The sequence below is a fragment of the Odocoileus virginianus genome, chromosome 34 (assembly GCF_023699985.2).
Source record: "Odocoileus virginianus isolate 20LAN1187 ecotype Illinois chromosome 34, Ovbor_1.2, whole genome shotgun sequence".
NCBI lineage: Eukaryota > Metazoa > Chordata > Mammalia > Artiodactyla > Cervidae > Odocoileus > Odocoileus virginianus.
In genome coordinates this window covers 3,359,853-3,383,201 of record NC_069707.1, presented here as the reverse complement: position 1 = coordinate 3,383,201, position 23,349 = coordinate 3,359,853, and the positions used below count along the sequence as shown (strand labels likewise).

Sequence of the window (23,349 nt, the reverse complement as noted above, 5' to 3'; positions counted from 1 at the left end):
GAACTGACAAGAGCTACCTGGCCTACCCTGTCTTACTGGAGTCAAGCCACAGTTGGTCTACGATGTTGTGCCAAAGCTGCCACCTTCTAAAAATATATTGACAATACAATAGGCTTTGTCAGGACGTCAACCCAGACCCTAAGGAGACGTATGGGAAAAACTTGAGTGAGTGTGTTTCCCTTGGAAAGACAGAACATATTCCCTCTATTTGAGGAATTCTCATGTGGAGCAGCCTCTACATACACAGCCTTTTATGAGTTGCTGCAACAGTCAAACAATGCTAGCAGACAGCAGTTAAGGAGAGGCTATTCGGCTCCCAGTAAGAAAGTATCTCCCAACAATCAGAACTGCCTGGAGGGTAAGAATCTGCCTCCCTGAAGAGCAAGCTCTCAACAATGGTTGTGCCTGTGACCAGTCACCACCTACATAAAGGCTGCACTTGTTGTTGTTCAGTCTAAGTCGTGTCTGACTCTTTGCAACCCCGAGGACTGCCGCACTCCAGCCTTTCCTGTCCTTCACTATCTCCTAGAAATGTAAGTTGAGAAATGCTAAATACATGAACTGATGACCTAGAAGAGTATCAGTTGCCAGAATCTTTAAGTTGCTTTTGTTGTTCTAAATATACTCCAGAACTTGGTTAGTTTTGATATTGGTTGGATGGCATCATCGATTTGATGGACATGAGTTTGAGCAAGCTCTGAGAGTTGGTGATGGACAGGGAAGCCTGGCGTGCTGCAGTCCATGGGGTCAGACACGACTGAGTGACTGAACTGAACTGAGAAATACAAAGCGCACCAATATTAAACAGTGAAGAAAAAGAAAATCTGAAGAGACTCATAACTAGTAGGAGACTGAGTCAAAAGAAAAATAACTTGACCAAGAAGAGCCCTGGACCTGATGGCTTCACTAGTGAATTATACCAGACATTTTGTTGTTCACTGTTCAGTCACTAAGTGATGTCCAACTCTCTGTGACCCCATGGACTGCAGCACACCAGGCTTCCCTGTCCTTCACTATCTCCCAGAGTCTGCTCAAACTCATGTCCATTGAGTCCGTGATGCCATCCAACCATCTCATCCTCTGTCGTCCCCTTCTCCTCCCGCCTTCAGTCTTTCCCAGCATCAGGGTCTTTTCTGGTCAGTCACTTCTTCGCATCAGGTGGCCAAAGCTTCAGCTTCAGCATCAGTCCTTCCAATGGATATTCAGGACTGATTTCCTTTAGGATTGATTGACTAGTTTGATCTCCAAGATTGCACTAGGTATTTCTAAGTTTCACTTTAAGTTAAAACATTGGTATGCCATTTTATAAAGCAAATTCTGAATATCAGAACCGACTGAGATCTGGAGTACATTCAGGGAAAAAAAAAAAAACTTAAAGATCCTGGCAACCGATATTCTAGATCATCAGCTCATGTATTTAGCATTTCTCAGCTGGAGATGCAGTTCTCTAAATCTGGTATAAAATATGAGAATCTGATAAAATAATAGCATCTTATAAAATAATAACAAAGAAAAAAAGCACTACATATAGTCGACCATCACTTCTAATGGCCTTAAAGACAGCACGCAACGTTGTCTGCATCTCCTCTCTGCTCACCCAACAGAAGGCATGGTTTATAAGACGTACGCAGCCATCTGCACCCACGATGCCTGGTGGCGGTATTTTGCAAAATTAAACTATGCAAAGATGCATTCAACCAAAAGGACTCTTCTTTGTTCACACAGCTATCTTCCCCAAATAGAGCCTGGCAAGAATAACTGGAAGCGTGGACTGCAGTAACAAATTCATTGATGACAGACACTGTGGTACAAAAGGTTTAAACTGGGGGACACTGGAGGCGACGGAAGGTACCCCACTAAACGGGCGAGCCGAGTTAGTGCAGCAACATCAGCAGGGCCGCAGAAGGACCGCTGGCCACTCTGCCGCCAACAGAACAGGAGGGAAGGCATACAGGCGGGTTGGAATCACCTAACTGGGGATCTCTTTTCCCACTTCCCTTCAAAACAACGACAATATCTAAAATCTTTCTAGGCCTCTAAAGACTAAATTGAGGTTAGGGATTCACTATGAATGAAAGGTATTCTAAAACAAGAACATGATGGGTGAGTTGTATTGCAGCTTTTTCCCCACTGTCCTTGATGTATAAGCAGGTGGTACTACCTCGGAGCTCTGAGATAGTGGCTTTACCAATATCAACACCTCAGTATCTCATGACAGTCCAGGTCCACTTGTGAGGATCCCCTGTTATCCTCACACATTGCTTTCAGCAGTTTCTGCTGCTCTCAGTAGCTGTAAAAATTCCAGTCTGATCTCTCTGCCCCTAATACACGCTGAAGCACTCAGACTTGGGGACATTCCAACTGTGGGCCCAGGAAACATGAAGCTAATAGTGCACACACCCAGGAAAACCCTGAGACTTCCAGACTCTTAAGTCTGTTAGGTTGCTACAGGCACGGGGAACCCTGTCCAATCTCCAGCAACAGCCCTGGTCATTTTAAAGATTCGTTTCTTCAGATAATGCAAAAGAAAGGAATATATCTGAATATGTGAATCTGATAAACAGTACTTCAGTTTCTATCATATGACAGCATGATCGCTTACACAAAGCTGCATCAGGTATGATTCCGACTAATTATTTTCAACACTGATTCCACATTTTAAGATCTTCATCTGTCAACAGGATATAGAATTGAGATCCATTTTGTGCGCAATCACAGAATTTTCATTTTGTAACAGCTCTTGATACCATACCCCATAAGCTCTTAAATGTGCTAAGTCTCTTAAAGCATTTCTTGTAGGTGTGAAAACAGTGTATTTAACATTTCTGAAAGTACTGAGGAAAGTCACGTCCTCGATCCAGGCGGAGTCACCTTTTGCTCTCCCAGAATGAAGGTGCATGAACTCACAGGCAGTGTCAGCCAGGTAGCCCGAAGCCAGTTAGCAGGGGCCATGGGTGAGCGGTGTGAGCAACTATCACAACCTGGGAACTCCGTGGAGGCGCTGCCTCATCTTACAGTGTTTCAGGAGGAGCCAGAAATCCAGTCTTCACATGCACTCGCTCAGTCTCTGAACGTCGGCAGCAGAAAACTCCTCGAGCACGTGCAGGCCTCACGGAGCGCATCTGCTCGCTGTGATCAGTTTGAGCTGTCTGCTTTTACATCTCTCTCCCCGCTGGCTTCACCCCACGCTCACGAGTGACACTTTGGGAGAGGGCACTCAGTTTTTCTAATTATTTTTCCAACACTTTAACATGTTAGAGCACTGACAAAATATGCAAAAAGAACGTACTTTCTATATTGTGGTAAAAAAAAATTATATTTATATTACTTACCCTGCTGACTTCCTTAGGAGCTGATTCATCTGGGGAATGAAGAAGGGAGGGAGGGAAAAAAAATAACGTTAGAAGCTCTGGGTAGTTTCTGAAAAATATAGAACATATCATTCACTCTCTGTAAACCAGAAGGCTATTTGCAATGTTTCCTCTTGTGATATATAAGAATTCAGTTTTAAAACTGTAAGGTAAAAAACATAGTATATTTAGAGCTAGATGTATGTATTAATTTTGGAGGGAAATGAAATAACACAACAGCTTGCCGATCATTTTCAAGATTACCTTTTTAGAGGTTCTCAAATATTAGTGCCTGAAAATATGGCTACACGGTATTTTATCCAATACATACACCTAGAAAAGGGATTGTAATATTTGCAATATTCTAAATGACACAATCCACACGAATGTCTCAAAAGGCCATTAACACTTGTGCTGTCAGGGTTGGGGCCAGCATTTCGCGTTTGCTGAAATGAGACCTGTGCCTGGGGGCCTGGCGAAGGCCCGGACCAGTCCCACTAACGGGCTGCTCCGCACCCCGGACCCGGGAGGCGGCTGGCGTGTCTCTACCAGCGCGGCAGCACTGCTTTCTGGTCAATTAGGACTGGCGGGTTGCCCTCGTCCAGGTGAGGCCCTCTAACGGGCCCTCCCTGCGAGGCTGGCTATGTGGCAAGACTACGCCTGTGTAACCAACAGGGTATGAGACACAAACCAGCCAAGACGCCATGTTAGGTGAGCAGCCCGTGCCCGGGACTTGGTTCTGACCCAGAGAAAATGTGTTCATGTGGCCCTCCCAGAGGCCAGGGGTCTGGAGACCCCTCTCCACACCCCTCACTGGGAGGCAGCCTTTAATTTAAGGCTGCTGCCTTCTCGTGCCTTGTTTAGCGAGGAAACCCTGTCTTACTCCTGCCATCAGCACACACTCACCACACCAAGTTTCCAGCGTGTTCTGTGTTACACCAATCACAGCCTCATCCACCTTAACACTGACAAAGGCGTGTCCCACGGGTCCAGTCAGGGCACTGATTCTTCTTTCTCCTTCGACATTATTATGAACTAAACCACTGAGTCCTGGCGTTTCCTCTTTTCTTCTAATCTTTTTCAGATTTACAGCTTACCACCCATTTCCACAAATAATATTAAGTCTAGTCCCAAAGCACATTATCAACCAGTAGCCTCTAAGCTGATCCCTGAATTCAGTATCTGCCCTGGCAATCATGTATACACACACACACACAAACATTCACCCACCCGGTTTATCTTTCAAAAATATTCCATCTATCACTTTCTATCATTCCAGAAGTCAGGTATGGATGTGAGAGTTGGACTATAAAGAAAGCTGAGTGCCAAAGAATTGATGCTTTTGAACTGTGGTGCTGGAGAAGACTCTTCAGAGTCCCTTGGACTGCAAAGTGATCCAACCAGTCCATCCTAAAATCAGTCCTGAATATTCATCGGAAGGACTGTGGCTGAAGCTGAAGCTCCAATACTTTCACCACCTGATGCAAAGAACTGACTCATTGGAAAAGACCCTGATGCTGGGAAAGATTGAAGGCGGGAGGAGAAGGGGACGACAGAGGATGAGATGGTTGGATGGCATCACCGACTCAATGGACATGAGTTTGAGCAAGCTCCGGGAGTTGGTGATGGACAGGGAGGCCTGGTGTGCTGCATTCCATGGGACTGCAAAGAGTCAGACATGATGGAGCGACTGAACTGAACTGAACTGAACTGATCATGCCCCTTGGATGCTTCAGGATTTATAGTAAATTATACATCAAAGGGCTTCCCAGGTGGCACTAGTGGTAAAGAACCCACCTGCTAATGCAAGAGACATGAGACACTCAGGTTAGATCCCTGGGTGGAGAAGATTTCCTGGAGGAGTGCATAGCAACCCATTCTAGTATTCTTGCCTGGAGAATCCCATGAACAGAAGAACCTGGCAGGCTACAGTCCATAGGGTCGCAAAGAGTCAGACACAACTGAAGCGACTTAGCATGCACGCAGACTTCAAAACTTGTTGCATATTGTTATTACCTGGGGACTTTTTCAAAATTAGCAAGCTTGGAACTATCAGATAGTAGATGCTCGGTAAACAGTACCTATTCTTTGTATTACTATTTAACACATATTTCTTATTTATTTTTCTGATATTTGTTCCATAATGATTCAAATATTGCATCTGATTTCCCTTAGAATGTAACCATGTTATAGGAAAAACATGGACTTTATCTTATATACTGAAGTCACTTGATAAAAATATCATTGATTCCTTAACTTCTAATCTCTTATTCTTTTCTAAACTTCTCTGAAGATGGAACTATTTGATTCAATCATCACAGCAAATTTATTAACAGGTTATAAAGTTGCAGAGACTGATATGTCTCTAACTCTTTTGGATTTTTATTGAAGAAGTTCAGTAAACGGGGGTTGGAAAGTGAAGGCTGATTAACGCAGGGGCAACAGCAGGCGGCCGTCGTGTGAACAAGCTGACTGCAGCCGTAAGGGGAGCGTCTGGGCTGCGACCCTCTGGGACCGTCCGCTGTCCAATCATCACCGCGACTCGAACGTGAGTTCAAGGGAAGAAGGGCTCGAATGTCCAGACATCTGTACACAAACGACCCCTTCGCTTTTTCCTTCAGTTTTGCAGAGTGCTTCTCCAACTGGAGCGTTGAAGACACTCTGCTGATAAGTATTTATACAAACCAACTCCTCTTTTGGTTTGATGGACAGTTTGAAGTATTTGAAAGAAAAAATGCTGTCTATATCTTAACATCTGGCTTTTCACCTCTTTTTCGTACAGATTTAGGACTGTATCTTCTACCCCTTCTTCCGACTCGGAAGCCAAACAATTTCTGCTAAGTGAATGTCAAGTCCATTACATTGAGGGAATTCAGCAGTTCAGCTGAGGGGACTAATGAACCCAGTTAGGATAAGGGAAGCTGGCCTCCTGCTTCCTGTATTCGGAAGTTCCATGGAGCTCCCTTGCCCAAGCAAAGGGCCGGCGCCTGAAGACCCTGACGGGGTGACTGCTGCGCGGGGAGCGGCTGGAGGCGGCTCGGCCAGAGGCTCCGCGCGGGGCTCGGAAGCCCGGCGGCCGCTCACCTGCTGTAACTCTGGGCAAGACGTCTGACTTCCTTTGACGGCCTCTAAGTCTGGAGTGAAGCAACGTCCCAGCCACATAATTTGACACTGAAAAGTGATTTTTCCCACAAGAACAGTTGCAAAGTAGCAGAGCCCCTGACTTGCGGACTTCCCTGGTGGGCCCTGGCGGCCGACGCCGTGGCCCTGGGTGGGGATGGAGACCCACAGCGAAGGCGCAATGCCGCCAACCAACAAACATAAACAGGAACAGAAGAGCAGCGGCCCCAGGTGTCTGCCCTTCCATGCACGGGGAGGGAGTGACGGTGGGCCAGGCGACTGGGAGCCGGGGGAAAGGGCAGGCGAAGCTTCAGTCCCAGCCCAAGGCTCACCTCCGGCTCGGCGCCCAAGTCCGAACAGGCCGCCGGCCAGTGAGGCGCCCCGGGACCCCGACCTAGAACGCCCTACGGACGGCTCTCTACACTGCCGGCACACACTCACGCCCCAGCGGTCCGGGCCGCGTTTCACACGGCTCAGGAAAGACGCTCACTTACACATGGAAGGTTAAGGAGTCACGGAAAAGAAGGAAACGGACGTGGAGGCCAGATGCTGAGTCCTTCGTGACCATCAAGTGAGCGACCAAAACGTTCACAGACACTTAATTTTTTAATTTTAATTTTTTAATTAAGCAGACACTTAATTTTTATGTGGCACTGGGGTCCTGCAAACATTTGTTTACTCAACAAAGGTGCACTGCGGGTCCATTATGTGCCGGGCATTTACCCTTGTTCCTAAGGAGCTTAAATTCTAATGGGATGAATAAACAAGAAAAATTAAACAGTTTCAGAAAGGGAGTATTGATGCTCGTTAAAGAGAAATGTTGTTTAAAGAAAAGAAGAAACCATCTTCAATCTAAATATCATTTTGACGATTTCTTAGAACCTTAGGAAAAATAGCCCACGCAGCAAAAAATTTCCTGGAAAATATCCCAGTAAGTACACCTTCCAGCGAGTACTTATTTTTGAGTTAAGTGCTCATTGGAAAAGACCCAGATGCTGATTGAGGGCAGGACGAGAAGGGGACAACAGAGGATGAGATGGCTGGATGGCATCACTGACTCGATGGACGTGAGTTTGGGTGAACGCCGGGAGAGAAAGGAGGACAGGGAAACCTGGCGTCCTGTACTCCGTGGGTCGCAAAGAGTCGGATGCAACTTAGCAAGTGAACAACAATAGCACCAAAAGTACAGAATAAATGAAATCAATATCTTGTATAACAGACTTGAAGCCACAGTTACACTGAATATAAAATTTAAACAACTTTATATATAGGTCAAAGAATCCATCCATATGTGACATCATGAGCTTTTCTAATCTACCAGAAAATATTTTCATAAAATGCTGATAATAGTTAAAAATGAGTAAACAAATCAAATGAACACTTCAAAATATAAACCCTCACAACCATACATTCAAGGCTGTAGAAATGGAAACACAGATATTAATATAAAAATAACTTGGAGGTTTGAAGCCAAAATGGCAACTAATATGATAATTTTCTTATCATCAACTTAGAAGGAAAATGTAATGTTCGCTAATGTTACAGGAAGAAGAAAAAATGACAAAAGATTTTGATAGCTGGTTTTATTTTAATACTGTGAGAAGATAAAATATTAAATCCTGATATTTGTAGACAAGTACATGAAATATATAAAAAAAAATCTCCCCAGTATTTTATGAGGAAATGAAAAAAAATTATTTCCTGTTAGATTACTATTCTTTTTTATTCCATTGTTATCCTCCATGAGTGAATGAATGGCTAGAAGCACAATCATTTCTCTTAATCTTCTAGCCATCTTCCATCATTAAATCTTTAGGCAAAGAAACTGATTATAGATCAGTAGACTAAACAATGCTTTTAACAAAAGAAACCTCACCTTTCCCCTCAACAGGCCTAGTGGTCATCTGTAAATCTACAACTTAAAATGTAGATCTGTGAGGAAATTTAGCTCACATTTTCTCTAAGAAATGTTTGTAAAAATATGGTCAGTGTGTTTAAATGTAGCTACTCTAAGACATATGCAGTGATACTGATTTTTAATTAGCAGCTTTACTAAAGCCTGATTTACATGCCATAAAGTTAACCCATGATAAGTATACAAGTCAGTGATTCCAGCTGATTTACAGAGGTGTAACGGTCTCTCACCGGTCCAGTTTAGACACTCCCCACCAAGTCCCCTTATGCCCCTTTACATTTAATCCCGGTCCCCGCCACAGCCCATCACATCAGGGATGTCTCTGTTCTCACAGACTCACCTTTTCTGGGCATTTCAAATAAGTGGAATCACACAATACAGAACTAGTTGTGTCTGGCTTCTTCCACATAGCACGATATTTTGAGGTTCATCCATGTTAGAACATGTATCAATATTTCTTGTTAGCAAATAGTATTCCTATTATATAGGTATATCACATTTATTTTTAGCCATTTACCAGCTAATAGACATTTTAATTATTTTTGATTTGGAGCTATTTTGAACAATGCCCCCTAGGAACTACTGGATACATATCTTTTGTACGGACACACTTCCCTTTCTCTTGGATAGACACTTAGGAGTAGATTTGATGAGTATTAATAAAGTTTAACCTTCTTAGAAACTGATCAATTGTTTTCCAGACCATTACCTTTTTACTTTTCCAAAAGTGAACTGCACAGATACCATCTTATCTTCATCATCATCAATACTGGACAGTGTCTTTTTTTTTTTTTTCATACTTGGTGAGTATACAACATCTTGCTGCATTCCCCTACTAGTTAATGATGTTGAGAAGACTTACTGGCCATTTGCTTACTTCTCTGGGATAATGCATATCCAAATCTGTTGCCTATTTATACATTGGGTTAAGTACTCATTGGAAAAGACCCATTGGGTTGTCTATCTTCTTATTGAGTTAAACAAGTCTTTATATATTCTAGATATATTTTTAATGAAGTCTATTTTTCCAAAAGAAATTTTTTTTATTTTACAGATCCTGCTTTAGGTATTATATAAAATAACTCTTTGGCCCACCCAAGATCATGATTTTTTTTTTTCCTATTTTGTCTAGGAATTTCAAAATTTTAGCTCTTACAATTAGATATATGATCTATATTAAATTAATTTTAGTTTATAATGTGAGGAAAGGGTATTTTTAAATATTGCATCTAGATATCCAATTGTTCTGTAACAACTATGCTTCTTCCCAAGGAATTGTTTCAACATCTTTGTTGAAAATCATTTGACCATGTGAGGGTTTTGCCTGGACTCTGAATTCTGCGGCACTGACCTATCTGTAAGGTAGTACAACGGCTGAAATACCATTAGTACAGTAAATTCTGAAATCAAGTAATGTAACTCCTCAAAACCAAACTTTACTTTCGTAGTTATTATGGCTCTTTTAGGTCCTTTACATTTTACAATCAGCCTCTCAATATGTATAAAAAATCGCTCCTGGATTCTGAGAGGTATTGCATTGAATATATAATTTGGGGAGAACTGTCATCCTGGCAATACTGATTCTCTCAACCCATGAACATGACATATGTCTCCATTTATTTAGACTTTTCGTTGCTTCCTCTCAGCAAGATTTATAGATTTCAGTGTATGAAATCTGTGTTTCTTTGCTGAATTTATTCCTAAGCTTTTTAATGTTTTGAGGTTATTATGAATAAAAGTATTTTCTTAATTTCTGACTGTTCCTCTCTAGTAGATAGAAATGGGATTGATTTTGGGGTCTTGATTTTTTTTTCCTATATTGGTCCTTGTATCCTGAGACCTTGCTCATGCATTCATTAGTTTTAGGAGCTTTTTGTGAAATGTTTGAAATTTTCCACGTCCAGGATCATGTATCTGTGGAAAAAGGATTTAGTTCTTCCACTTACACCTGGATACATTCTGTTTCTTACTGTTCAACTTAACAGCTCACTTCTCCTACTTCTCTGACAGTTTTCATCATGAATGGATATTAAATTGTCAAAAACTTTTTCCGCATTAAGATAATTGTATTTAACTCTAATTTGAATATTTACTGATATTGAACCAACTGGTATTCATACAGGGTCATACCATATCATATTTTTAATATGTTACTAGATTTGTTTTCCTGATTTTATTTAGGGGTTATTGCATGCATGTTCAAGAGAGACTTGTGATATTTTAGTCTGGTTTTCTTATCAGGTTAATACATAACTCAAAGGAGGAGCTGGGAAATTTTTCTCCCTCCTCTCTTTCCGAAAAGAGTTGGAGAAGGATTGGTAGTAATTCCATTTACAATACCTGATACGATTCATCAGTACAGCCGTGGGGGAACAAGCTCTGGGTTGTGGAAATATGTTTAATTACTAAGACCTGTTTAGATTTACTATTTCTTGTCACATCAGTTTTGGTGATTTGATCTTTCCAGGAGTCTGCTTTATTCAAGATGTCTAATTTCTAACATGAAGTTTTGCATTCTCCATCAACTGCTGATGGATCTGTCCATCAGAAAGGGCCAATACCCATAATCCAAACCTTCTTCAGGTCTGCTCGTGTTCTGTGTTGTCTGGGCCCTCTCCAAGGGGGACCAGTGGGAGCTGCTCCACTGAGGAACGTGTGCACATCCTCAGTCGGGAGCGCGTCTGCCTCAGTCTCACCGTGATCTCTAGCTGGCACAGGCCGAGATTTGCCAGCTCTCCCCCACTCACTGGCCTCCAAACCTCCAAAGATGGGAGAGCCTCCAAGTTGAGTGAACCCTTTTAACTTGTAGAGAAGCTGTCAGAACCTCTGCTTCAACCACGGGGACGGGGAGCAATGGGAGAAGCTCCAGGCCATAACATGATAAAGAGCCACAGTTCTTACCTGAATTTATTTGAAAACTGAAGGCCACAGTTTTCAAATTGTGAATGTCTCTTGAATTGCTGTGTATGCCTTTGGTTGACATTCAGAGACTAAAGTGGCTGGTTTTGTCCATTACTGCCCAATTAATAACTGCTTCTTGGGGAAAGACTTTGCTACCTTCTTCATTCAGTCATAGGTGGAAGTCCAACTTTGCATTCAAAGTCATCATTTTCACTTGAGTAACAGCAATTATCAACATGTGGTCCAGAGGCCTCTGGCATGCCAGAGACCATTCAGAGGGCTCACGAGTAGACTGTTTTCATAATAACACTAAACTCCAACTCACCTATTTCTCATTTTTTTACAAGTATACAATGTATTTTTCAGAGGCTACATAATGCTCCTACAGTTCATGCAATGCATCCATTGTATCCTAATATTTTCTAAAATGTTTTAAGGTCACTGCTTTAAGATATCAGCATGCGAGCTTTCAGAGGCTAGTCATGTTCTCGGTGCTTTGGCAGCACTTGCATTTGCCGCCTTTGGTCACCCCTGCTCCAGCCTCTGCAGCGTCAATAACATCTGATAAATAGCTGCTTTGAATCCCCAAGTTCTTTGCACCTACATAGACACAGAAAAATGTACACTTCACCCCAAACTATTATTATTTATAATTTAATATTTTAATTATTTTATCCTAAAACCAAAATTCATACATAGTATATTTTCTTGTATTTAAGGATAGACATTAGCCTTTAAAGGGGGAGCTCATTTTCTCAACCTACAGCTGCACTGTTTATGGCTAAAGACACTGAAAATGATGAGACTGACTTAGGAGAAGATTCTCTGACTCAGGGAAGGGAGGGGTCTACTCCAAAGGGACAGGGCGGAACTGCAAATAAGAAAAAAAAAAAAAAAAAAAATAGGATAGAGGATCACTCTTTTGGTTTTAATAATTTACCTTATCCTGCCTTAGGCAACAGAACATTTGCCAACAGTACTGTGGTACCAGTTAAGTTGCAAGGTTATCTTGAGACCAATCATTCAGTGTATAAAGAGAAAAGAATTGAATATTTTAAATGTAGACATGGTGTACTCTTTAAAAGCCCAAAATTGCTTGTAATAGCTCTTCAAACTAGAAATGTCACAGCCACTGACTTGAGGGTAAGTTAATGTTATTGTATTGACTAGAGAAGCACCCACAGTGGCTCAGAGAGTGAGTGTTCAGTGCGCTGCCGGACGCCTGTTGCGTAAGAAGTCAGCCCGAGGACTCAGAGTGCTGTCACGTCTGCAGGGATAAAGTAACCCATTAAAGACAGTCGCAGACATCTTCAAAACTGTAATTCTGCTTTACAGTGAATCAACCTATAGGTGTGGCTGATGTCATTATTTTCATGATATTTGTCTGAAATCAACACATAAGAGTCATCAAAGGCCTTTTATATGAATATGGGATAACAAATGAGAGTGATGCTGAACTGTTCCAAGAGTTGAATAACGTTTTCAAAGTAGCATCTTTTATCCGGGAACGACTGGATTGACACTTGTTTTCGTAAAACTGCCCGTGGCCGGCCCAGGTCAAAGCAATGACTCCAACCTGCACTAGTAGTCACTGTCATTTTTTTGTGTGCCACACACTAGCAAAAAATATAAATATTTTTGTGTAATATTAGGTAACAAGCACAAATGGTAATGAAATATTCTAAGTGTTGAATAACATTTTTAAAGCTCTCACAGACTCATAAAAAAAAAATCACTTTAGTTTAAGGATGCCCTTAATGTAGCAGGCCACTGCCATGAAGCTTGCCTATTTAACATCAGCAGAAAGCAAAGGTCACCAGCAGACACCCAGATGAGTGACCTCAGGGCCAGATACGTACTCCCCACTCCCTCAGGTAACTCTGTCTTTCTCATCACTGATACATCTTCATCACAGGATGTGCCAGGTCATATGGCATCAGAAGCGACGTCACTTGCCTCACGGCCTGGGTCTGCTACAGGCAGACTGTGCTTGTTCTGGGTCCAATCAAGGCCCAGCCACTTGTATCGTCCAGTACACTGGACAGAGAGCATTCTCAGGAGTGGAACACGCTTCGTCCAGACCTGAACAGACCACCAGCTGTATGCTCACTCTTTTGTGGTGGGAGGTGCACGAGGTAGTGATTTTCATATTACTTTGCAGGCAATGACCCAGGATACCTGAACCTCTAAAATTTTCACTGATTTTCGGAGGACCTCGGAATCACTGCAGGGTTTACCTCCAGTGGTAAGTTGGCGAATGTTTAGCAAATGACTCCTGTGGGAAAGTATGCTCTAATTTGTAGCATTTTCCAGTCTCTATGGTATAAATATTCCCATGATATGCTAAAATCAGCTTGTACAGGCTTGAAAGAACCAATTATTAAATTTTCAAGAATTTTGTGAGCTGGTTGTTAAAATAGCCATTATTAAAAACTTAATTATGTAAACAAACAGAAAATATTTTAAAGGTAATAAATATTGAAAACTCATCACTGTCTAATTATTTTATGACATTCTACTATTATCTGTCCCCTTGAGGCTGTATCTGCTGTATCTGTATGACAGAAATACCACGTGACGGTGTGCCACTGTGTATCTCTTCTTAATTCCATGCTCGGGGACCTCACAGTGGTAGTCTGATATGGGCCATAATGGGAGGAATTCAGTGCTCCCTACTTAAATGCTGATCAGCTCTACTGAAGGAGGATAAGTAAAACTTCCATTTGTAGCATTTGCTGGTTTCTGTGGTGTAAATACTTAACCCATGGCTGATTTCAAGCTACCAACTTTGATATCGACTGGATCATAACATTCCGGAAAATTTATCAACTGGCTGAGCCAACATAAGCCACTCCCCCACACTGCTACTTCCTTCATTTATATCTGTCATTCAGTTTGTTGTCAGGTGATACTTTGACTTTTCAACACATTACATGCAAGTTCAATAAGTTACTTAAGCAATTCGTATGGACCTAAAGTTACATGTATGGAACACTTCACAGTTATTTTTAAAAGATCTGTTTCAGATTTACTTTGACAAAGTTCGGGAAGTGGTGGTGCAGTCTGTAAGGGTCAAACCATCAGAACTTTAAATGAGGGTAAAACTCACTTAAAAGGAAAGGAAGCACTACTGTACATATAAAAGCAGAGGAGGGAACAAAATATTAAAGATCTAGTTTTGCTGTATTTCAAAGCAATAAAAATTAGCACTATGGATAAAATCTTGAAATGTACAATATACAACTGATGCTACTTCAGTTTATTATGTCAAAGGATGTTTAATGAATAAAGAGTTTAAGTAAAAAATTATATATTGTAGAATAAAGAAATACAGACTAATGGGGAAAATACATTATCAGATTGCCTGACGGGGGAAGAGAATTTTGAAAATTAGTCTCCCCTCTAGACAACAAAGGGCTTCCCTGGTGGCTCAGCTGGTTAAAATCCGCCTGCGATGCAGGAGACCCTGGTTCGATTCCTGGGTAGGGAAGATCCCCTGGAGAAGGGAACAGCTACCCACTCCAGTATTCTGGCCTGGAGAATTCCATGGACTGTGTAGTCCAAGGGGTCACAAAGAGTCGGACACGACTGAGCGACACTTTCACTAGACAACAGTCTCACTGGCAGAATCTGTCGGATGTAATTATCTGAAAGCCTGGAGCCTACTGAAGGGTTGCAACTCCCAGGGAGAGCCTGGCCGGTAAATCAGAGTAATTTCGGTCGGTGTCAGCCCCTAGCGCAGCGCCAGCTCTCCGCTCCCCATGCCGTGGCAGGCGGCTGTGCGTGTTTCTGCAGCAGCCGCCGCGCCGCGTGTGGGAGTCAAGGTGGGTGGAAGGGACCTTGACCTCCAAGTGTCAAGAGCCTGCGGGCCGGTCACTGGCTGCTGTTTCTGGTTTCAGAGGTGCAGACACGGGGGTGGGTCACCTTTGTTGCACTTCCCTCGACCGGCCCTCTCTTCTGGCCAAAGAGACTGTCAAGGGATTTAAAAGGCGAGTCCTCCATTTTCCTCTTTTCCCCTCTGGGAGCCAGGCATTAAAGAGATTGAAACGCATCTGCATGTACCATGTATGTTCAGGTAGAGACACAAGCTTAGAAAAGACCTAAGAACGTCTGGAGCTTACACTTTAAGCCGCTCCTCTGCACAGAGCCTACAGCAATGGAAAAACAAACAAATGGAAAACTACAAATCCTGGAGAAAGGAAAGAATCTGGCTTTAAGAGTGATGTATTACACTCAAATACACAACTAAAAAAAAAATCAAGTGACACAAAGAAACAGTACAGTCAAAGGAAAAAACAGATCAACACAAACTGTCCCTAAAAAAGAATGAATGGCGGGTCAACAGACAAAGTTTTAAAAGACTTTAAACATGCTCAAAGTGAACAGAGCATGAAGGACTCGTGGAATACCACCAAGTGAACAGACACGTGTATTGTGCGAGTCTCAGAAGAGGAAAACAAGGTGTAGAGAATACTGAAATAAATCTCTGAAAGCTTCCCAAATTTAATGAAAGACATGAATATAAACATCCAAGAAAGTTCAATTCCAAGTAAGGTGCACTCAAAGGGACCAATGCAAGATATATTATAATCAAACTTTTAAAAAAATAGAGAGATTTGAAAGTAGAAAAAAGAGAAAGTGATTCTTCACACACAAAGACCTTCAATAAGATTATCCACAGATTTCTCATCAGAAAATTTGGAGGCCAGAAGGCAGTAGGCCAACATATTTGAAGTCCTGAAAGGAAAAAAGTTTACCAACTAAGTATCCTATATCAGTAAAACTATCTTTCACAAGCAAAAGAAAAAGTAAGTCATTCTCAGGTACAAAAAAGAGTTTATAACCTTTAGTCCTGGTTTACAAGAAATGCCAGATGGAGTTCTGCAAGTTGAAATAAAAAGACATCAGATAGTAACTCAAAGTCACATGAAAAAAATGAATGTCTCAGTAAAAGTAAACAGGTGCAGAATGATTAAAGCTGGTATTACCAGGGGGCTCAGTGGGAAAGAATCTGCCTGCAGTGTAGGAGACCTGGGTTCAGTCACTGGGTCAGCAAGATCCCCTGGAGAAGGAAATGGCAACCCACTCCAGCATTCTTGCTGGGGAAATCCAATGCACAAAGGAGCTTGGCAGGCTACACACAGTCCATGGGGTTGCAAAACAGTCAGACACAACTGAGCAACTAAACAACAAAAATCACTTTAACAACTGTTTAAAACTTTTGTTTTCTACATGATTTGAGGCTAATGCATTTTTAGAAAGCTTGTTTACAAGTCATACTGATGTTACTGTAATTTTGTAGCTCTACATTTTTTTAACCTAAAAAAGTTAACAATAAACAAAGGACATTGCATGTTAAAAAATGTTCAACATAGCAACAAGTTAAAAAGTTACAAACATTTACACACCTGATAAAAGGCCATGAAAATACATGAAGCACAAATGAACAGAATGAAAACAGAAAGTCAGTTCCACAATAATAGTTCAAAACTTTAATACCCTAGTCCCAGTAGTGGACACACCAATCAGACAGAAGATAAGAAAGGGAATATAGGATCTGAACAGCATAATAAACCAGATAAATCACACAGATATATATACAGAACACTCCACCCAACAATAACAACATATACATTCTTCCCAAATGCACATAGGACATGTCACAGGACAGACCACATGTTAAGCCCATAAATTAAGTCTCAGTATGCCTAAAAAGATAGATGCAAAGCATCTTCTTTAACCACAATGGGATGAAGTTAGGAATCAATAGCAAAAGAAAAGCTGGACAATTCACAAATTTGTGAAAATAAACAACACATTCTTAAAGAACCAGTGGCTCAAAAAAGAAATCACAATAGAAATTATAAAACACACAAAGATGTAAAACAGGAAAGAAAAACTGATGAAGTACCAAAACGTACATACGGGACACAGTAAAAGTAGTGTTAAGAAGAAAATTTATAACTATAAATGCTTACATTAAAAAACAAGAAAGATCTCAAAACCACAACCTAACTTTACAACTATAGCAACTAGAAAAAAATAAGCCCCAAACCAGCAGAAGGCAGAATATAAAAAAGATTAGAGCAGAGATAAATGAAACAAACAGAAAAACAAAATAGAAAATCAGTGAAACCAAAAGTTGATTCTTTGAAAGGGTCAAAAATTTGATAAAATCTTGATGGATTAAGAAAAAAGACTCTAATTATTAAAATAGAAATAAAAGTGGAGGTATTACTACTGATTCCACAGAAATAAAAAGGATTATAAGAGAGTACTAGGAACAACTGCACATCAACAAACTGAATTAACTGGATGAAATGGTCAAATTCCTAGAAATATAAAGGAATTTAGGACAAATTCCTGAAAATTATAAAATACAAACCAAGATTAAACAGTGAAGAAAAAGAAATCTGAAGAGAGCCATAACTAATAGGAGATTGAATTAAAAAAAAAAAAACAAAACTTGACCAAGAAGAGCCCTGGGCCTGATGGCTTCACTACTGAATTCCACCAAACATTTTGCTGTTTGTCGTTCAGTTGCTAAACCATGTCTGATTCTTTGCAACCCCATGGACTGCAGCACGCCAGGCCTCCCTGTCCTTCACCATCTCCCAGAGTTTACTCAAACTCATGTCCATCGAGTCAGTGATGCCATCCAACTATCTCATCATCTGTCTTCCCCTTCTCCTCCTGCCTTCAATCTTTTCCAGCATCAGGGTCTTTTCCAATGAACTGGCTTATTGCATCAAGTGGCCAAAATTTTGGAGTTTCAGCTTCAGTATCAGTCCTCCCAATGAATATTCAGGACTGATCTCCTTTAGGATGGACTGGTTGGATCTCTTTGCTGTCCAAGGGACTCTCAAGAATCTTTTCCAACACCACCCTTTCATGATAAAACGCTCAACAAACTAGAATAGAAGCTATGTCAACAAAATGAAAGGGCATATATGAAAAACTCATAGCAAATATCACACTCAATATAAGAGAAGCCTTTCCCTTAATATCAGGAATAAGCCAAGAATGCCCACTTTCAACACTTTTATTCAACATAATACAGGAAGTTCTAGACTGTATAAATAGGCGAGAAAAATAAATAAAAGGCATCCAACTTGGAAAGAAGTAGCAAAAAGACCTCTGTTTGTACATGACCTCATATGTAACAAACTCTAAAGATTACACACACATACACACACACACAATTCAAATTAATAAATGCAAAGTAGCAGGATACAAAGTCAACACACAAAATCAGTTGATCTCTATAACAATGAATAATGCAAACACAAAACTAAGAAAACAACCCCGTTTACATGAGTATCAGAAAGAATAAAACACTCAGGGAGTATTGATAATTTAACCAAGGAGAGATTTGTACAATAAAAGCTACAAAACACTGGTGAACCAAACCAAACATAAACAGAAACACATTCCATGTTCATGACGGGAAGACTGAATATCGCTGCCATGTCAGGACTGTGCAAAGCAGTCTATGGATTCGGTGCAATCCAAAATCCCAAAGATGACTCGTGAACAAATAGGAAAACCTATCCTAAAGTTCACATAAAATCTCGAGGGGCCCTAAAAATCCGAAACAATTGAAAACAACAACAACAAAAAAAAAAACCACAAAGCTGGAGGACTCACATTTTCTGATTTTAAAAGTACAGTAATCAAATCAGTGTGGTACTGGCATAAAGACAGACATGTTGGTCAGTGGAATAAAATAGAGAATTCAGAAATAAACTTTCACATATATAGTCACATAATTTGACAAGGGTGCTAAGGACACCCTTGATGAAAGGAAAATCTTCTTGACAAATAGTGCTGGGAAAAACTGAATATCCACATGCAAAATAGTGAAGATGGAGTCTTTTCATCATATAGAAAAATTAACTCAAAATGGATCCAAGACCTAAACCTATGAAACTTAAAATAATGGGGAAAATCTTTATAATAATAGATTTATCAATGATTTCTTGGACACAACACCAAAGGCATACATAGTAAAAGAAAAAACTGAAAAATTGGGCTGCATGAAAATTTGGGCATCATAAGATACTATCAACAAATTATAAAGGCAACCCATAGAACTGGAGAAAATATTTCTAAATAATATATCTGATAAGGGATTAACATCCAGAATATATAAAGAACTTCTAGAACTAAAAAACAAATAAAGAACCCAAATTAAAAATGAGCAAAAGACTTGAATAGACACATCACCAAAGAAGATAGGAAACTGGTGACTAAGCACATAAAAACAGCTCAGCATTACTAATCAATAGGGAAATGCAAATCAGAATTACAAGGTACCACCTCACACCCACTAGAATAGCTATTATCAAAAAAATAGAAAACAAGTGTTAGTGAGGTTGCAGAAAAACTGGCACCCTTGGGCACTGTTGGTGAAAATATTAAATGGTGTTTAGTTATGGAAAACAATATGGTGGCTCCTCAATTAAAAATAGACTTGCTATCCAGAAATTCCACTTTTGAGTATATTCCCAAAAGAACTGAAGGCAGAGACTTGAAGAGATATCTGTATAACCACATTCATTGCCTCCTTATTCAAAACAGCTAAACATGGAAGCTCAGCAGATAAACGGATAAGCAAAACATGGTACATACATACAATGAAACAGTTCTCAGCCTTAAAAAGGGAGGAGATTTGACATGTCAAAACACGGATGAACCTTCAGAAGATTATGCTAAATTAAATAAGCCAGTCATAAAAAGAATACTCTGTGATTCCACTTATATGAGATGAAAGTGAAAGTGAATATGAGATACATAGTCAAAATAGCAGAGAGTAGAATGGTGATTTCTAAAAGCAATGGAGAAGGGGGGATGGAAATTATTGTTTAATGGGTATAGAAAAGAGTTACGGAGATGGATGGTGGTGATGGTAGCATAACATATCAATAATATGTATACTTAAAATTGGTTCCAATGGCAAATTTCATGTGTATTTTACCACTATTCTAAATACTGGAAAATAAAAATGATTACATGAGAGGCAGGTCACATATTTGAGCAAGACTTTCAAGAAGCATATTAAGTAGAATATTTTCATGAAAAGGTAGTACGTATACAACACTTCCAGTCACACAATTGATACTAGGTGCATAGTGGCTCATAGTGAATTTTTCATGTTTTATGACAACAAATGCTAGAATTTATACGCTTTTTTGAAGTACAATGCTTGTCTCAAAAGTTCCTTCTCACTTTCCTTATTCACACATTCTTTAGATTTGCTTCTATTAATAATATGTCAAATCTAAACACTTTAGTTAAGATGGGAATTTAATGAACTTGAGCAAATAAAAAAATGTCATAATGCATTAAATTGGATTTTAATTAACAAAAAGCCGTGAGACAAACATCATCATATTTTATGTACTCAACAATATCAGAAAATGCTAATGTTACAGAATTGAAGAAATTAAATGAATGTATACATTATGAACAACTCTATTGCAAAAGTACAATACTTACTTACACCGAGTTTTTAGAATTCTCTTTTTAGACCATAATTTCTTAAAACAGTTTAGTCTTTCACTAAAAGCCAGACATTAGAAATCTGGGATATTCTTAGATTGAAGTAATTCTCTATTTTTTTACTGTCATCCTCCTTTTACACTCTTAAAAATTAACAAGGAGCCCATGCTTTTGATTTATGCCTGTTATAAGTACTAATATTTGCTTTAATAGAAATAAAAACTGAGGTGATTAAAATGTGCATTTATTTTTTAAATAATAATTATAAACCTATCCTATATAACACACATACGTATTTTTACAAAAAACTAATATTTTCCAAAACAAAAAAAAATAATTACTGGGAAGACAGGCTTAGTTTTACATTTTTATAAATCTTTGTAAAGTCTAGCTAATTTAAAAATCTAGATTCTTTTTTAAATAAATGCACTTCATTTTTTTGTGGCAAGTTATTATGGTTGAAGCATACAAAGAAAATCTGATCTCATAAGATATGTAGTTAGGGAATGGAGGAAGACTTCATAGACTTTTCAGGATTTAAAAACCACATATATTCTTCTTTGAAGTGAAACCACCATTTGCCATGTAACAGTTTCTTAAAGGTTGGTTGAAATGTGAATTCTGAACCATTCTGATTTTTTTGGACTTTGTGTGTTTGATGCTGTGATGAATCATCTAATATTGAGTAATGAACGAACTGCCCTGGGAATACTCTTGCTACAAAACCCATGCACACATGTTAAAACACACACATACAAACACACACACACATAAGCTATCACCCTCCAGATAACATGTCCTATCCTTCTCCTTCGCAACAAAACATTAAGACTCATATTACACTTCATCTCCAGGCCCTCACCTCCTACTCTCTTAATCCCATCCCAGTCAATTCTACCACTCCACCAAAAACATGCTTTGTAAAACCACTAACCCTTCCACACTGCCAGAGTAAATGATCACTTCTTCATCCTCACCTCACTTCATTCGCCAGTGGCATCTGACGCAATTGTTCACGCTATCCCATAGGTCTCCTGCCCTGAGCTCCTAGACACCATGCACTTTTGGTTATCTTCCTAACTCACTGGACACTTCCTTTCTGTTTCGGCGGCTAGATCCTTTTCTCCAGTGCCCTATGCTGAAACTGTGCGTGGTCCTGGAGCCTCTGCATGCTCATGATGTCCAAATTCATTTCTCCAGCCCTAAGCATACTCTGAATTTCAGACTCAAATATCCAGCTGCACATCTGACTACATTTCTATGTCCAATAAACGTCTCAAACTTAACATGTCTATGACTGAACTCCTGATATCTATTACTCCCCCAATGAACTGTGCTCTAAGAATAATTTTCTCATCTTCAAATTTCTCTATATTTCTAAAATCAGGATTAAAGAGATGCTTTCAAGTTAAAAATTGCTATTAAAATAGACCTAACGTATCTGTTGCTATAAAGTAACTGCATGTTCATTAAGTTTGCTATGAAGTAATTACACATCCCTTAAGTTGAGAAGTACTTGTGTGCATAAATGAAACATGAAGAAATGGGAATCTTCAACATCACTTCTAAATTTATGAAAACTATTCTGCTAACATTTAAAAAAAATTATCTAGTAGTAGAAATTGGAATTGTTCTTGGGCAAAGTTAATTTTGTTGTTGTTAGTTGCTAAATCCTGTCCGATTCTTTTGTGACCCCATGGACTGCGACCCACCAGGCTCCTCTGTCCATGGGATCGCCTAGGCAAGAATACTGGAGAGGGTTGCCATTTCCTTCTCCGTGGGATCTTCCCAGCTCAGGGATTGAACCCGTGGCTACTGCACTGGCAGGCAGATTTTTAACTGCTAAGCCAGCAGGGAAGCCCCAAGAAGGTAAATATATGATCATTCCAGTGTTATAAACAGTCCAGAAAAACAGCAGAATTATAGCCAACTGTCCAAATACTGCAATTTTAACTATATTCTCTGACTGTAATTACCTATAACCACCATACTGCTTCCCTATGCTAACCCTGATATTCAAATATAGTATATAAAACTTCTAAACTGTCAAATTAATAATTGCTTGGCTGAGTAATATTCCACTGTGTATATGTACCACAGCTTCTTTATCCATTCGGCTATTGATGGACATCTAGGTTACTTCCACGTTCTAGCTATCGTAAATAGTGCTGCAATGAACATTGGGGTACATGTGCCTTTTTCAATTTGGCTTCCTCTGGGTATATACCTAGGAGTGGGATTGCTGGTCATATGCTGGTTTTATTCCTAGTTTTTGAAGGAATCTCCATACCATCTTCCATTGCAGCTGCATCAATTTACATTCCCACCAACAGTACAAGAGTGTTCCCTTTTCTCCACACCCTCTCCAGCATTTATTGTTTGTGTAAATTTTGATGATGGCCATTCTGACTTGTGTGAGGTGATATCTCATTGTAGTTTTGATTTGCGCTTCTGTCACGATGAGCAATGGAATATTACTCAGCCATAAAAAGGAACACATTTGACTCAGTTCTAATGAGGTGGATGCATCCAGACCCTATGATAGAGAGTGAAGTAAGTCAG

The 23,349-nt window shown here is 39.9% G+C and overlaps 1 protein-coding gene across 8 annotated transcripts in view; it reads right to left on the bottom strand.

Moving 5' to 3' along the window:
• The window catches only part of PDE10A (phosphodiesterase 10A), a 545,806-nt gene that overhangs the window by 94,265 nt on the left and 428,192 nt on the right, over nt 1-23,349 (bottom strand). For all 8 annotated transcript variants that reach the window (XM_070461605.1, XM_070461607.1, XM_070461606.1 and 5 more), the window contains one exon: nt 3,333-3,361. In XM_070461605.1, the coding sequence (XP_070317706.1) occupies nt 3,333-3,361 (29 nt within the window). The remainder of the gene's footprint in view (nt 1-3,332; nt 3,362-23,349) is intronic.